The sequence below is a fragment of the Cimex lectularius genome, unplaced genomic scaffold, assembly GCF_000648675.2.
Source record: "Cimex lectularius strain Harlan isolate CLEC.00 unplaced genomic scaffold, Clec_2.1 scaffold108, whole genome shotgun sequence".
In the NCBI taxonomy this organism is placed as follows: Eukaryota; Metazoa; Arthropoda; class Insecta; order Hemiptera; family Cimicidae; genus Cimex; species Cimex lectularius.
In genome coordinates this window covers 869946-887804 of record NW_019392680.1, presented here as the reverse complement: position 1 = coordinate 887804, position 17859 = coordinate 869946, and the positions used below count along the sequence as shown (strand labels likewise).

General features: G+C 31.9%; 1 protein-coding gene across 4 annotated transcripts in view; it reads left to right on the top strand.

The window, feature by feature from the left end:
• LOC106668041 (synaptotagmin-4) overlaps nt 1-17859 on the top strand; it is a 230326-nt gene that overhangs the window by 164098 nt on the left and 48369 nt on the right. The window contains exon 1 of one of the 4 annotated variants that reach the window (XM_014396447.2): nt 3463-3592. The exons of the other annotated variants lie outside the window; for them this stretch is intronic. Within the exon in view, the coding sequence (XP_014251933.1) occupies nt 3556-3592 (37 nt within the window). The 5' untranslated portion in view covers nt 3463-3555. Of the gene's footprint in view, nt 1-3462; nt 3593-17859 lie in introns of those variants that run through there. 4 annotated transcript variants of the gene reach the window in all.

Below are 17859 nucleotides of genomic sequence, written 5' to 3'. Positions count from 1 at the left end.
AGAGAAGTTAATACCGAGCATTATGTTACTTTAGCAAATTTTTCATCACAAATTATTAACTTGACAACATAGATTATAGCACATTGTAAATTATAGGTTTTTTAACCTGCCTTTTACCATTTCTTTATATACTTTTTCGACCTGAAATTAATTCTTTAGTACATTCTATTAAACATATTAACTACCTGACCCTACAGCAATGTCATATATGGGCTTAATTACATTTAGTATAAAGGTCTGTTAGGTTCACTGTAATGCATAATTTCTTTCAATTAATTAATCTTTATGTAAGGTATTGGTTGAAATGAAAAATTTAGTGCCACGAGTGGGATTCGAACCCATGACCTTCGGCAAAATACGCCGCTGCCCTACCCCTTGAGCTATCGACAGCTATTGTCACGATAGCTCAAGGGGTAGAGCAGCGGCGTATTTCGCCGAAAGTCATGGGTTCGAATCCCGCTCGTGGCACTAACATTTTCATTTCAACAAATACCTTACATAAAAATTAATTAATTGAAATAAGTTATTTGGTCAATCGGACCACGAAATATAATGGATCTAATGCATAATGTTTCCATACCTCTGAAATAACATATTACTCAACGGATTTTAGATTTAATTATCTTATATTTATTTTACAAAATTAAAAATAATATCGAAAATATGTTTTTGTAAATGCTCTTTAGTCACTGTTGTTTCTTTGATGGAAATTGAACTCCCCCTCATTAAACTATATTTTATGGAGATTTTCTTTTTTGTTAATTAACTAGAAATCGTTGTTTCTCAGACGAACATTAAATTTTTTCTTATTTTTTTGGTTAACTACATTTATACTGAATTGATTTTAATTTTGATAAATTTCATTTTCACTAGTATCACTAGTGTTCAGTATCAAAACTCTAAAATTTTAACATGTTTCTTTTTTCAAGAACATTTATTTTTTCGAAGAGAAGTCAAAATGTTGATTGAATTCAAACCATGGGGATATTTTATAGTAAAGTGACTGTCAGTGGATTAAGAGAAACAGAAAGTGGTAAAGTCTTGTCTGGAAAGTTTTTCAATTTTTTAAATTAGCGAACTATTAGATGAAGCAAAGTATTAAAGACCATATTAAAATGGCAAAAAACAAAATGGTCGATCTTAGTATAGGAATGGCTAAAAGAAAGTTACTTAGCGATTATTTCGTTGTAAGGCTGGAACTAAGTTCAGCAGTTTACAAATAAATCGAATAAATGCAAGTACCTTTTGTTAGTTGATAAAAATGATCACACTTTTCAACTGACGCCCAAACCGCATCTCACGCGGTGATTGTTTACGCGAAAAAATTGATCTTGATCGATTTGTACCGTTCGATATCAATCCGTGCCATTCACCAATGTCTGTGCAATACCTATTGTAGCCCGAATTGCTTAATTGTCCATGGAGACCTTAGGTGAGATCGTTTTCTGAACAGGACGAGATAAGGGGATACTCCTCAGAAATTGAAATAGCGATTAACTGAACCCTTGAAAGCAGTTTCATATTACATGAATGCGTCTTCACCTGGTCGGTTATGCAACTCGTTTAAAGGATCATGAATATCAACAGCAGAGACCTGTTTTATTGCCACTCAGCCCCACGGCCGATTGCAGACAGAAACCCTAATGCATTATTTAACAGTTTCTCCCGGGTCTAACTCACACGTCAGAGTGTGGTTCTACGAATTAATTATACACCGGGAAGGGCGGGAGAGGGGTGGAGCGAGAAGATTTAGAGAGAGAGGAAGCAAGAAAGAGAGGGCGAGTGAGTCCAATGATAAAAGGGAAAGGGGTCGGAAACAGAGGGTACGTGGCTATCGATTGCAATACTAAAGCTAGGATGTGCTGTTGACTCAAGAAGTAGTAGACTTAATAGAAAGACTGTGATGAACCCAAGCTTCATCCATCCAGCGTATGCATGAAATGCTGCCCTATATTGCAGTGAGAAAAGCCCTTTTAAATATTGAGCCTGTCATAATTGCTGCTACGTTCGAATATTATTTCAGAAAATAGCATTTTTAACAGATAATAAATCTGTCTCAATGTAATTATTGCATTTTTTACTCATTTCACTACTGTTTGAATTTTTAAGCAGGACATTAGTTGTTCCATTTAGAAACTGGAAATTATTTGTTATATGAATTTAAAGTGTACTTAATTATTAATTTATTACATCCCAATTATTTATATTTTAAACATATATTTTCTAAAGTCCACCGATCCATTGATTCTATAATTTAAAAAAAATTATTTCAATTGTTTATATGAAATAAACATTAGTATTTAAATTCAGATGATTTAATAGACCGAGGCGGTGAAACGAGGGAAGATTAAAACAATAAAAATTGTTTATTCAAAATTTCAATTATAGCGTTTTAGGATGCTATTAATACGGAAAACAGGCTAAAAAATTTAAGATGGATTTTTATAGGTGGTTTTAAAATGTAATAATTGTTTGGTTAGATTTATAGTAACCCACTACTTAATTTTTAAGTTATTAAAATATTTTTTTTCTTAAATTAAAGTCCTATTTTTTACTACATCAGTAAAATTAAACGTAAGATCTAATATAGACTCAAAATCTATCATCAATCTACCACTACGGAAATAGAATCACCTTTTGAATGAAACCTTTATAAAAACAATTAATAGAAAAATGATAGACACATGTCTAACCGATAGTGCCAATGGGCCCTAGGAGCCGAGAAAATAAAATATTTCAAGTAATTTAAATATCATTTTTAAATGTTTAAAGGCTTTTCTGCCTTCATGTGTACGTATTTTTTAATGTAGGTTAACAAATTATTATGCAGAATCATATCTAATGAGATTATGTACATATATAAAATATTACAAAAACCAAAATACTTTTGCAAAAAAATAAAGGAATTAGAGCTGAATTAAACGGAGGCGGTTTTCTCTACGATGTCCGGCATTCTACTTAAAAATTCATATCTAGCTAAGTATTTCCTGTTTCAAAAAAAAAAAATTCAAAAAGGTCTGGATTTTATGTCATAATATAATTTCATTCAAGGCATAAATAAATTAGTTACTACGTCAAAATTGAACTTGCCATCTAGTATTGTTATCGTATACATAATTTGTGACCGAGCTTCAAAGCTAAGTAATCAATATACGCATTAGGACCCCAAAAAATGAATATAAACCTTTGGAAAAATTCCTCAAAATTTTACCCTTCCAAATGGTTGCGACTTTTTTTCGAAAATCAGTTAATAGTTATAACTTTGTAACATTATGTGACAAAAGGCGCCGTTGTAATTAAAGTATAAATACTCTCGTATAAAAATTTTAACGTGCCTTTGTTCATTTCATCATTTTTCTTACATACAATGACATCAAATCTACACGTTCCAGATATAGGATAATCGTAAAACGATCCAGTTTTTTATCAAGTGTAAATTGAATTTGGATAAAATGCGAAAGTGTTTCTTGTTCCATCCACCACCACCATCGTACCTTATGGAGACCATCCACCAGCGAGCCATGCCAAACTAAAAACTTGGGTGTGAAGTAGAAAATGGGGGATTGTTTGAACTTTGAAGATCAGGCTCGAGGTGAGTATGGAGACTTATTTTCCTTAAGTTTAATTTTTCCTAAGCTAATGGTTAGAAGTTTATAAATCATTGATAATTAATAAATAAATAACATAACAACAACAATTAAAATATTAAAATACTAAAAATTGAATCATTTCCTAAGATTGTCCGCTAATTTAATTTATTAAATTAACCATATTGGTGAAAAATAATTTATCTATCATTGTTTTGATATTTTAATTGTTGTTTTTATGTGTTATTTATCATCTAGGATTTATAAACATCTATATAGTAGCTGAAAAAGAGATTGTAAACTAACTCAACCCTGACGATGTTTACAAATTAAACGAAAGCTAGACATAAAGTTTGGATTTTCTATGCTTCTGTGACCTAATACCTAATTATCACACATAAAAATCTACACAAGGTCGACCCATCTTATAACAATATACGCTCTATATTTGAAGGCCAAGAATTTTCAGACTTAATGGTTTCAGTGCCTGTAAACAGTTTCGGCCCTGAACAAGTTCGCTTTAAGTGCTTTTTCCATATTTTTGTCCAAGTATCCAAGTTTCAAACAATCATTGAAGAGCCGTTAGAACCGGGAATGTTGGTTCGCTTTTGTGCAATTATTGTTGATTGTGTCGAACCCGGGTGCTTTTTGTAGAAAGTCGATTGTCGCCTTTACCTCGTCAACTAACCATGGAATGTATTTCCGTTTGAAGGGGAGATTCTAGAGTTTTGACTCCTTTGATATCATATAATCAGTTATCAATATTTAAGTAGAACAACATGGCGCCGAAAAAAAATATTGCCCTCGGCTATCCAACCCAAAACTATTAATTTTTGTTTACCATATAAGTAACAAAACATATTTAAGGGCTTTGAAAGCATTGGCTTTTTCAAATATTTTTTAAACATAATAAAATATTGTTGGTTTTTAGTGACCGTTAGTTAATGATAATTTGGAGATCGTGAGATGCGGTCTGGTGTGATGTAGGTTTCAGAAAAACATTTTCTATATCGTGCCAACGTTTCGATCTTTNTCTATTATAATTATAATATATAAATAACATAACCAAAATTGGTCAAACAAAGAACGAATTTTGAAATGTATTTTTCCTGCTAACTGTTAAGTTGCGCATAACGTAGATCTTCATGTTAGCAAACTTTCGTACTCGTTTAGGCCAGTATTAGTTAATTTAGTTAGAAATGAAGGGATTATGTTAATTGTGTTCATTGGTTTTTTAAAAATGAGTTATTTTCTTTTAATTTAAAAAATTAAATTTAAATTTTCACTTTTTTATTTTTGATTTTTAAAAATTTTCACCCACTTCCGCTAGTTCTAAGCGACGGACACACTTTTTCGATTAATTTTAGGCATTCGTATAAACTGGGAAAAATTTACTGTTGTTTCTGCAATGTCTATTTTCCTTCCAATACTAAAACCCGTTTTGTTTACTTTTCATGGTGAAAAAACATCTGCTAAATTAAGCAAACATGTTGACAATTAAACATCCCCATTTTCCTTGTTTAATCAAGTCTTCAAGATTTGTTGAATATTCAATTAAAAACCGTTCATTTATTTTTATGCCAGATGACATATTGTTCAAAGGCTGTAGGTGAAAAAAATCTCATTTTGATATTCTTTTGAATACGATTCTCCCATTTAATTAATTTAAATTTTGATGAAAAATTTCACAAACGAAAAAAGGACTACGAATAACACTTGTAAATAGTAATAATTAATCAATAATAGTATTTTTTAAAATTCTAACGGCATTTTTTTTTTGGAGGGGGGCTTTTTTTCCTAATGAACGCTAACTTAGCTTTGAGATCTTTTAAAATATTCGACCCCTCCAGAAATGTTGATAAGGCTAAACAACACATTTAAAACATACACGATCATATATACATATATCTAATCCAAGTCTGAAGATCCTAAGGTTACTCAATATTCCATTGACGTAACTTTTTAAGAAGTTAAAAAAATTGTCGAGTTAATGGCGTCTTTGATATTATGCTGGTGTCTTGCACTATTCACTCAATCAACTTATTTCATGATCAATCTGTGGTGGTCTTGGGGTACTTCTACATCGCGCCATAAACCCGCCCATATACTCAGAACACGCAAGCTAATAAATACATTTACTTAATAAATGAAAGAGACTTAATACTTCCATATGTATCTATCAGCTTCAGGTATCCAATCAAATTTCGCGTAGCAATCACTACCGTGCTTCAGAAGTAGATGTGTAGATAGGCCTAATTTTTCACACTGTAATATAAGATGTCTCTTACTTACTAGTGTGCCGCACAAGGGACATATTCCTTTGGTTAGGAGGTTATTAGTTAAGAGATGCCTATGTGTCAGACTGGTGTGGTCTATTGATCGACAATTTTATTTCAATTTAGAGATCGTGAGATGCGGTCTGGTGTGACGTAAGTTTTAGAAAAACATTTTCTTTATTGTGCCAACGTTTCGAGCTTTATTGAGATCATCTTCAGCCTCAATAAAGATCGAAACGTTGGCAGAATAAAGAAAATGTTTTTCTAAAACCAGACCGCATCTCACGATCTCCAAACAATCATTGGTTAACGGTCATGAAACACCACACAATTTTATTTCTCTTAATTTTTCTGCCATTGTCAATGGTTCTGCCATTCTTTGCAAGATAAAATGTTTCTTAATGTTTGACATCTACTGGTTTCACGGGGATTTCAGGGCGACCTTCGAAATCCAAACAATAATGACTTATATGATCTCAATAAAGATCGAAACGTTGGCAGAATAAAGAAAATGTTTTTCTAAAACCTACATCACACCAGACCGCATCTCACGATCTCCGAATAATCATTGGTTAACGGTCATGAAACACCACACAATTTTATTTCTCTTAATTTTCTGCCATTGCCAGTGGTTCTGCCTTCTTTGCAAGATAAAATGTTTCTTAATTTTTGACATCTTCTGGTTTCACGGGGATTTCAGGGTTTCCTTCGAAATCCAAAAAATAATGACTTATATTTAGATTTTTTATTTCAATAATTTTTTCTTATATTGCCCAGATTATTGGGTTCATAGAGAAAGCTTTACGGATGGCTATGATCGCACCAAGTATGTCCGTGCAGACAAAGTACAGGTATTAGTTATATATGAGTCATACTCTATGATTCCTAAATGTACTCGTATGAGGTGTATGCGGATTGTCACCGTATAACAATAGTTTTACTTGCCATGTCCAACTGACGACTGCTTTTTGCCATTTATCTGCTGGTGCATTATTTTAATGTAAGTCAAAGTGGAGGGCTATAATTCCTTTAGGAGGTGATTCAAATTGTGGATCATAAGTGATAATTATAAAATACCTTCGTTACGACCCCGAAGCATAGCAAGAGTCTATTGGGATGGAATATGAATGAATTCACTTATCATTTTTATGACATTGATTCATAATAGAGTTCAAAGAAAAACAGGGACGCATTTTATAGAACTTTAGAATGTTTTTATATGAAGGTAATGGATTGGACGCGTTCTGTTCACTCACTACGTTATTCCATTCTGGTCCGATTTTATTTCTTTTATTTTTTAATGACGTCGCCTCTGCTCTCATTAATAATCTCACTGTTAGCGGACGATTCGAAAATTTATCGCCCTGTCGTATTGATAAATGATTGCATTCGCTTTCACAAAATGATTTGAAGAGGCTTCTGACATTGGTGTATGCGTAATAATTTCAAACCAAACGAAAAAACGTAAGATTTTGAAGTTTTCCAAAAAAAAAAGATAATACACGATTACGAACAATTCGTTTATAGTATTGAAGGTTCTCACATTGAGGAGGTAGATAGTAACTCGGATCTCGGGGTTGTTTTTAATAAGAATTGTGATTTTCAGGACCACATCCATGCCATTAGGAATAAAGCGTTTAAAAGATTCGTACTCAGGCAAACTGTTGACTTTAAGAACCCTTTTGCAATAAAATTATCAATCATTGGTGCGCAGTCACCAGTGGGTCTTACATGATAGAAAGGGTGCAGAAAAAGACCAAGAAATACCTGTTTTACAGGAAGTACCATCATGAAGCCAGACTCGCTATAGTAGGCCTGGATTCTCTGGCAGATAGTATAGTTTTGGCTTTCGTTATGTTTCTGTGGAAGTTCCTAAATAATTTCATTGACCCCCTGAGATATTGTCTTATATTGGCTTTAGGGTTCCCCAGCGTCATCTACGGACCCATGAATTATTTGCCACTTCACGGCACAGGACCAAATACGGGTGAGTCTTCAATCTCCACAGCTGTGCATAATATAAATAAATTCGATATTAATGCGGACCTGTTCTCCTCCCTACGGATCTTTAAAAACTACATAGAACGAGTTTTAAAATGTAAATGAGGGTTCATTTATTGCTATTGGGTTATTTATTCATCTATTTATAATGTTGATTTGTTTGTTAAAAGCGTTGGCCCTTTTTTATTCTTTATTTTTGTTTTTATACCTTTTTTAATAGCTATACTTTATTGATAGATTTGTTGTGTGGTTTGACTGTCCTATGGGTACCTGACCAATTTGGACTGCAAATAAATAAAATAAAATAAGGAAATAATTATTTATTTTGATAAAAAGTAAAAGGATTGAAAACACGTTTTATTATCGATGCCACCAACTTACTTAAATAACCTTTCAGAATTGCAATTTGAGCCGGAGAAGAGGAGTAAGTTTTCAGATGATTGCCCCGGGCGCTATTTGGAAACTGAAGTTTGATCATGCCCATTACACGAAGGCTAAACAGTTTCTAAAACTGTTTTAGGCGAGTGTTCTATTTATGTACAGTCTATCCTGCAGACAGCCTGTCATTAATGGTACAAGTTTCACCGGTGTGCGATAACCCCTCAGGGGATAACACTGTCAAATTAGTTTAAATCCACCTTTTATCCTAGTACTAGCATTTGGTGAAAATGATACAACAGGGAAACAACGTCAATCAGTCTGACCGCAGACAACTTCATTCGGATACGAAAAGCTTCGTTTTTCGTGCTTTAGGTTTTACAGAGTTGTTTTAGCCAAAAAAAGGAAGTAACTAAGTGTTAATATTTTCTTTGGTGATTGATTAGCCTTCTCAGTTTAAATATACTTTTTTCTTTCCAAAAGGTAGATTGGGGATGAGGCCAGGAAGACAGAAACAACATTTATTTTCTTGTCGAGCTTTTGGCAGAATATATCGCCTTCATCAGGACTTCGAAAAAAATCGTTATATTATATGTACAGGTACATGTGTGGATAACGGATAGCCGGTAGAGTTCCGTTATCCACACATGTACCTGTTCATATAATATAACGATTTTTTTCGAAGTCCTGATGAAGGCGATATATTCTGCCGAAAGCTCGACAAGAAAATAAATGTTGTTTCTGTCTTCCTGGCCTCATCCCCAATCTACCTTTTGGAAAGAAAAAAGTATATTTTAACTAGGTGTTGATTTTTTATTTCTACTATAACACGATAGCTCGAGGGGTAGAGCAGCGGCGTATTTAGCCGAAGGTCGTGGGTTCGAATCCCGCTCGTCACACTGACTTTCTTATTTCAACCTTACAAAAAGATTAATTAATTGAAAGAAGTTAATTTGTCAATCGGACCAAGAAATCTAATGAATTTAATAAGTAAAATTGAGTATATCTTCACGAAAGCGCTCCGTGGCCATTTTATTTGTCGCCGAGAATCAAATGGATTATACGACATTTGAAAAATGGAAAGAAAGGAGGGAAAATTCAAAAGGTCGATTGAGATTGGAAGCTGGTGTCCAAGTGGTCACTAGCTCAAGTAGTAGAGCAGCGGCGTATTTAGCCGAAGGTCGTGGGTTCGAATCCCGCTCGTGACACTGACTTTTTTATTTCAACCAATACCTTACATAAAGATTAATTAATTGAAAGTTTTTATTTGATCAATAACGAAATCTAATGAATATAAAATAAATATTGGGCTAAGTAAAAAAAAAATGCATTTTATGGCCTGTAAAAGTTATACTAATTTCTGTTTATCTAGTTTTTAAACAGGCCCAATAAAACCCTTAGGGATAGGGATATGACTGTTTGTCTGCTGTTTACAGTTGATTTAAAATATCGTTATACATTAAATTTTCATAACCAATAAATTGAAAGATTCTGGTATCATCGTTTTTACAAAGGTAGGAACTTTCAAAATTGGTGAAAAAATAGGGCATTACCTTTAAATAAAACCAGCTCGGTTGAACGCACCAACTTATGAAAGTATTAATAGCACTAGCAGATTGTATGTTAAAAATTACTTTTAGAACCAGATAGTTTTACAATAAAGTAGAGTAAAAATAGAAGGCCATGTCTTGAAAAAAAACTCAGACCGTATTATTATTTTTGCTATTATGCATAACATACATTTTCATGAATGTTCAGTGTAATTATATGAACTGAAAATATTCTTAATAATATTTTTTTAAATAATTTTTGAAATATTTTAGGGATGGTTAAGATTAGTTTAACAACGCTGTATAACGAAAGGTCTTTTCATTTCTCTCGTATAAACCTTTCTTTTTACTCTAGTTATCAAAACTCGCTATTTATGCATGAAAATGAAGATAATATTGTTTTTGATATTATACTTGTAAATAACATTAAATTATTCTCGCAAGTATTAATCAAAATAACCTACCTAAACAACCTACTTAAACAAATTTGGTCTTGCCCCATTTATGACCAGGTAAATATCCAAAATATACATTCCTTAGGATTCAACCAAGCCTCTTTACTCCACAGTATTTGCAATTTTGTTTTTAAAAAATCTATTATTCTTCTTCTGGGCCAATATAAAGTAAAATCGTTCCGTAAGAGCAATTATTCAAACGTTAAAAGAATTTCGAATGCTAATAACACAAAAATGACAATTGAATTCAGGATTGTTGAAAGAACGGTATTTAAAATAGTCTTTGATTGTGAAATACATATATAATAACCTTTAAACTTTTTTTGGGCGATATGGATAAAAGAGGCGGCCACAAGGCCTTTGTAAAATCGACCTGAGATCTACTTTGCTCCTATATTTTTATAATTCACTGGCCACCTTGAGATTATTAATCAATCTCTATAGTCTCGCCAGGGACACTTAGTTGCAAGAATATGCACCTCCATAGACTCGCATAAAAACATAAAACGTGTTCTGCGATCAATATCTGCACAATGTTTTTTCTCTGTTCTCCTATCCGATGCATGTGCCTTCTTAAACGGCAGCGCTCTGTCAGGAGTCCAACCTGAATCCAAGAATTCATTTTATTACTTATAAAACCAAAATTCATTTCTTTTTAGTGTTTAATAGATGATGCTCAACAAAACCAATCCACTTTACTTTTTTAGCCTTAAGGCCTTATTAAGCATTATTTGATTTATAAGTCCTGAGTGATAAAAAAGGAAAGCCAGAACCTGTTAACGAAATAATACTGTTAAGTCTTTCAATATTGTCACAGTATGGTAGAAAATGAAATTTTTCACCAACAACAAGGTAATATTGGCTCTACTATCCCAGGCAGATTTGCTATTGTTAAGAGAAAATGTGTTGTAAATTGTTTTTCCCGGAATGGAACGCACGTTCGGGCAAATTATAAACAAATTAAATTGTATTTACAAACCAGATTAGACTGTCCGGCAATGATGATATTTGTAAATTTCACGCGATGATCGCTTTGGAGAAAATATAATTGCAATTTGGTCGTTACCAATCATTTTGTTAGACACGCCTCGCTGTGTTAATAACTAATTAAAGGTTATCTTTTTGTATTAATCTTATATACAAAATTTGAGATAAAAAAGTCACTATAAAGGGCCCATGGTCTTTCGAACTCTACCCCGGCACTATAGCCAAAATATTTTCAGTCATAAAATTGGCTATTTATGCATGTGATACGGTTATCCTTACCGTCCAAACAATGTTCAAGTTATGTTTTAACTTGAGTACACTTCAAATTATATTTTGTTAAGTTTATATTCAACGGTATTTAAAATCTTTCAATTAATTAAGGTTTTTAGTTGAGATAAAAAAGTCAGTGTCACGAGCGGGATTCGAACCTACATTTGAAAAATGGCAAAAAGAAGGGAAAATTCAAAAGGTGGAGTTGAGATGGGAAGTTAGTGTCCCAGTGGATCGAGGTAGAGCTAGAGGTAGAGGCTCAAGTGGTAGAGCAGCGGTGTATCAAGCCGAAGATCGTGGGTTCGAATCCCGCTCGTGTCACTGACTTTTTTATCTCAACTAAAACCTTAATTAATTGAAAGATATTAAGTGGTCAAGCGGACCAGGAAAACTAGTGAAGTTATTTAAAATATGTAATTCAAATGGCTAAACTCATGTCCAAAAATGTAGCAACAGAATGAAAATAAGTGGTGCCAGGTTTAAGTTTAAATAAATTTAGTAAGTAGTAGGAAAACAAAGAGAGTTGACATTACATAACATACCTTTCACAGTGGACATAAGGACTAGAACTTTGTTGTACTACCCGCCAACCTAAACCGAATCCAAAGTTGTACACATCATCACCAAATCTGATTTCTGCGTCTTTAATAAAACTGCACAAAGAAATCGTCCTATCGAATTTCAAAAACGTTACAAGAATCAGTAGTTTTTTATCTTATGGTTTTTTCCTTTTCTCATCCAGGAACCAATGCCATATACAGACCACAGAGGACAATTTTGCAAATAACTCGTTTAGATTTTGAGTAAAAAATGTCATTCGTCATTTAGTGGAAAAATCATCTAATATAGTAGCTTCTGTTAGCCATGAAATAGCTGAATTTCTTTATTTTCGGACATCGGGTTATTGTGATCCTCAAGCATTTCGTGCTATTTTTCAATATCCCGTAATAATGAATGTCGGGCTTATTTTCACATGTTTCAACGCTCATTGTCATTGTTCTAGTAATTTAAATTATGGTTCGTTAAAATCTTTGTAAAGTCCCTCTTTTTCATAACTCAGTATATTTCATTAAAGTGGGAAATAAATGATATGTATATTAAATTGTCAAGTTATATTAATTTAGTTTCTATAGGTCCTAATTAGCATTAATATTAATACGCAAATAGATACGAGTTATTCCCGTTCCTATAAAAAAAAAAAAACACTTAAAAATTGAATTTCACTATATATTAAATAAAACCATAAATGTAATCTTATAGGTTTATAAAATTTGTTACCATATACTGGCTTTTGCATACCAACACCTCTACAGTTTACTCCAAATGTATAAAACAATAAATCGAAAAAAAGACGTTTCGATTTTTACATACAAACAATACCGTGCAATTTATAATCCGTATCTTTTTGTATCATAATTTGAATGTTAAATGAAATTTATGAGCCCGAGCCTCTCTCATTTAAGAAACAAAACCTGCTTAATCGCACAAAACTTGATATTCGAGCAATGCAAGTGATGATTTTCTTACTGAACAAAACATCGCAATATTTGGCATGAAATAACATTAATTAGATTTTTTTTATTACAGCCTAATACATTTGATTTATCAAGTGAAGGAAAATAAACAGAATGAAATAAATTCAAGATAAGCGTAATACTTTCTAAGAATATAATTTACATTAGGAAAACTGCATTTTATCTGATATTTTGTTAAATTTCGAAATTTCAACCAAATCTTTTTCTTTTTTCGGGACAATAAGGTTTTATCGGTTCTACAAATTTAACTGGAATTGACAATTTTTACTTTAGCTGGATATTAATTCATGTCTGGCAAATATTTTTAACGATGCACCTGGTAAAGTGCGAAAAGTCAACTATTTCGCGACAAAGTATGATTTGGATCTACCAGATGCCATTTTTAAAAGTACTTTGGACTTGAATCTTAGATATCGTGTTCAAAAAAATCTTTAGCTTCCACCAACGCCCGCTATTTCTTTTAACAAAAGGTTGATTTTTACTGATGCGATCTTATCACGTTTGAGCTTTATATTGGTGCGTTAATTAAGTATAATGTATTTTAAAAATTGAAGAACATCAGAAAATAAGTTCCAGATCAAACAATTGATCATTTAATCATTATAATTTATCATTTATTAATCATATTCGTTCCAACGCCCTAGACGCTGAACCTGGTTTTCAGGGTTATCAAAAAATTTTGCTTACTGCATTCTATAAATCATTTTATAGTAATTTTCCTTTTTTTCACTTTATTCAGTGAAAATTTTAATATTATAGATTGGGGTTGAGGTGTGGGGCATAAGTGATTTGAAAAGTCTAAGTGGGACATGGCACAATATAGGATGTTAAACATTGCCCAAAACCTTCAAAAAGCGTAAACTCGAAGCTAAGAGACTCCCGTAATAGCATCAAAATGTGAAGAAAAGTTGTAAATACTCGGACACACGGTTTTCGGAGTTTCTCGTTTTCATCGTTGGGGGTAGATTTTTCAGAATGAAGTAAAGGCAACATTCCTAAAGAACTTAAGGGCGTCAAATATTTAACTGAACATCAACGTGGTAATCACTCTTACTATTAAATAAATACATATTTTAGCTAACGATGGTATTCTTTAATAAAACAAGAGTTTTTCGCTGACATATAAAATTCTAAAAATAGCTAAAAATGATGATTCATTTGCAAGCTACCGAATTGCATAAATGTCCTTTTATTACAATAATTTATATTAAAATTTTTGATTTTTTCTAATTATATATTATGTCAAATTAAACGTAAAAAAAGTTCGTTTAAAGTTCGTTTTTTTATTGGTTTGAAACTCGTTGTAAGAGAGAAGAGTATCTTGCTTTTCTGAACATAAAAAAATATAGCGCAGATGACTATGGGTAAACACTGGCATATAAACTTCTAAAAATAGCTAAAAATTATGATTCATTAGCAAGTTTCATAATTACATAAATATTCTTTTATTACAATAACGTATATTAAAATTTGTCATTTTTTTAAATTACAATTATGTCGAATTAAACGAAAAAAAGTTTGTTTTTTTATTGGTTTGGTACTCGTGTAAGAGAGAAGAGAATCTTGTTTTACTGAATATAAAAAAATATAGCGCAGATGACTATGGGTAAAAATAGCTAAAAATTATGATTCATTAGCACGTGACAAATTACATAAATATTCTTTTAATACAATAACTTACATTAAAATTTGTCATTTTTTCTAATTATACATTATGTCAAATTAAACGTAAAAAAAGTTCGTTTTTTTATTGGTTTGGAACTCGTGTAAGAGAGAAGATAATCTTGTTTTTCTGAACGTAAAATAATATAACGCAGATGACTATGGATAAGAACTACATATAAACTTCTAAAAATAGGTAAAAATGATGATTCATTAGCAAATTACCAAATTATATCAATATCCTTTTATTAGAATAATTTATATTAAAATTTGCTATTTTTCTAATTATACATATGTCGACTTAAACGTAAAAAAAGTTCGATGATGGACTGTTTTAAAAACAACATTCTATGTCGATCGTTTGCTAACATTTCCATCAGTCCATACGCAGTGTTTTGGTTCTTTCATATGCATTACTTGAATTTCCCAACGAGAAATTCTGAAATAGCATAATCGCCTACTATTTTATTATTAATAGCCAATGAATTATTCTAGAAATATCATGGTTTAATTTTGAATGTTTTTATAAATATGTTAATTCCGATGTTCCAATACATATTAAAAAGGAAAGTTTAGAATTGAAGCTTTGATTTATTTTGCTGCTTATGTAAAAGAAAGGTTGGTTTAGGATAGCCTTTGTATTATTCATAAACAGAGAATGTGAAATGATCCAGGTCTCACCGTCTAACAAATACCGCTTTTGAGAAAACGAGTTTCCTCGAGGAAAGTAACAATTTATTATATTAAAACGGCATTCTCTTTCCAGACTAAGGATTTCATACATAAACTGTATTAACATAAAGCATTTTGAAATTATAAAACCAAATGTTAAACATTTTAGTGATTGTGTGGAAGATGTATATTACATGGAACTGTTGGATATGTTTTTTATTTTATGATGAATCGACTGTGTTATTTAAAACCTAGAAGTATCTATTCGAAACTTTTCTGTTGAAACAGTAAGCTACCATGAGGTCATTAAGATCCACAATATATATTAAAATATATAAAGACCCATTCCGCGTTAAAAAAATTATAATATTTTCAATTTTGACCTTAAGGAAGGAGAGCAAAAATAATTTCGTATATGCTTGGGATATATTAGTCTTCTGTGCTAGAAATATGTCAAATAAAACTCTCATGAATTGTATGCTTTTATTTACACATTTTTGGTTCAATAAAACAAATGAAGTACAGTAAGTAAATGTTACGGTTGCCATGTATGAGACTATCAACAATTTGATGTATTAGAAAAAAATCTAAGATATGTTATCCGTAAATTATTTGCATTACTTATTCCAACCTCAAATTATATGATTCACTTCGAAACATTGCGATCTCCTGTATATACCCCAGCTTCACCTCCCACCTCATCGTTAAATCTTACACCTTTTAGATTCCAGACTAGTAACAAAAAAAGCGTTAGAAGTCATTAGGACCAAGATTTCCTGGTACAAAATGGTATTCTCTATTCCATAAGTTCACCCTAACCAACCCAACCCTTGGTAACCTGTCTAAACAGTTAGAGAATGCTTACGACCTGCTTAATCCTCGGGTAATTTTTCCTTGCCTAAAGATCTATCTCATTAATGTATCTATGTCATTTAATTTGAAAGAACAATATTTCGTCGGTCGTAATCTATCTGAGTTGCGTGGGATTCTAAAACTTTGGGAAACTTGGAAGGGATCTGTTCTCTTTTCAACTAGTGGTCAATCAGAAACATTTCTTAACTTTTTAGCCGAATGTTCAATTTGAAGAGAGATTCAAACCTCGGTTCATTCACTCCCCCTATGGTCTAAATCATAGAGCTGTTGATTTCCGATCCCCTCGTCCAGTGCTCGCCAGGTTTGGAAGAATAGGCTCTATTTAGTTCAGAAATTTAATTTTTAATTTTACAAACAATTTTTGTTCATTACATAGCATAATCATATTAAATAACTTGATCATTACTTTCTGGAATATTTATTTTCGTTCTTTTTACACTGCACAATTAATTCATGTATATCCAGAGTTGAACATTCAATTTTTAATTTCATACTATTTGTTACAATTTGAAATAACCTCCGACGACAGACGAATTTAATTCCATGTTGTATATTTTTTATGAATGTGTTACATTATAATTCGCCAAATTGTAAATAAGGTATTTCCATCTATCTATACATTTTTTATATTAGTGCTGGAACTTCGGAATTATTTCGTTTACAGGCATATTTTTTTCATTAAACAAATTTACCAAACATCATGGCCTCGTCTGTATGTAAATGTTATAATTATTATTTATTGTTGTAGAAATGGTATGTACCCAAAATAAAAAAAAACTAATACAACAAGTGAACGCACAATAAGAAAAACAATAAATTTTCTAAACCATACATGTAATGTTGCTTAAGATAACAGGGTTTCCCATTCTAACTCGCTTTTATAACGCAGATAAGCAGAAGTAGTAAATATGATTTATCTTTCTTGGTTGTTTTTTCTTGTAAGTAAAATGAAACCAGAAGTGATTTTTAAATGTTTTCGAAGATCGGAAACGTGCAACTTTCATTTTTAAAAGGAAGTGGCTTATGGTATCTAACATTGGGTTTAAACAAAATTGGCAATAGTGCTTGGGTTGGAATTTATATTTTAAGCCTTTTAGCCTCTTCAGTTGACAGATGACACGTATTTTATGAATGGAATTATTTTGAAGGAGAGGTTCCTTCTGCCTAAACCTTCTAATTTGTGGAAAAATATGGGTGAAGCTTGAATTTATGTTTGCTCCATGTCAATGAAAGATAGTCTTTTGAAAAAAATTTTTAATTAGTTCCGCCGTTTTACCCTTTTTACATTATGATCTTTTTCCTGCCGTACATCACTTGTTCCATTCATTAAAAAATTGTTCCTAAGAAAAACTGCCCCATTGAAAGGAACGGTTTTGCATTCAGACAGTTGAACTAAGCAGTAACAAAGCTTCTTAAGGCTGTCATCAGGTAGTGAGAGTGGTTTGTACCAAAACTTTAATGTCCTGTTAAAAACGCGAGTCGTTAAATGAAAAGTCCTAGTTTCCAAACGAAGAATGAAATATCCCGCTATGTTGAAAGTAACATGGAGGATACACTTAAACTATATTTTTTGCACTCTTTCGTTTTTATTTCCAGTTTGTACTCCATACCTC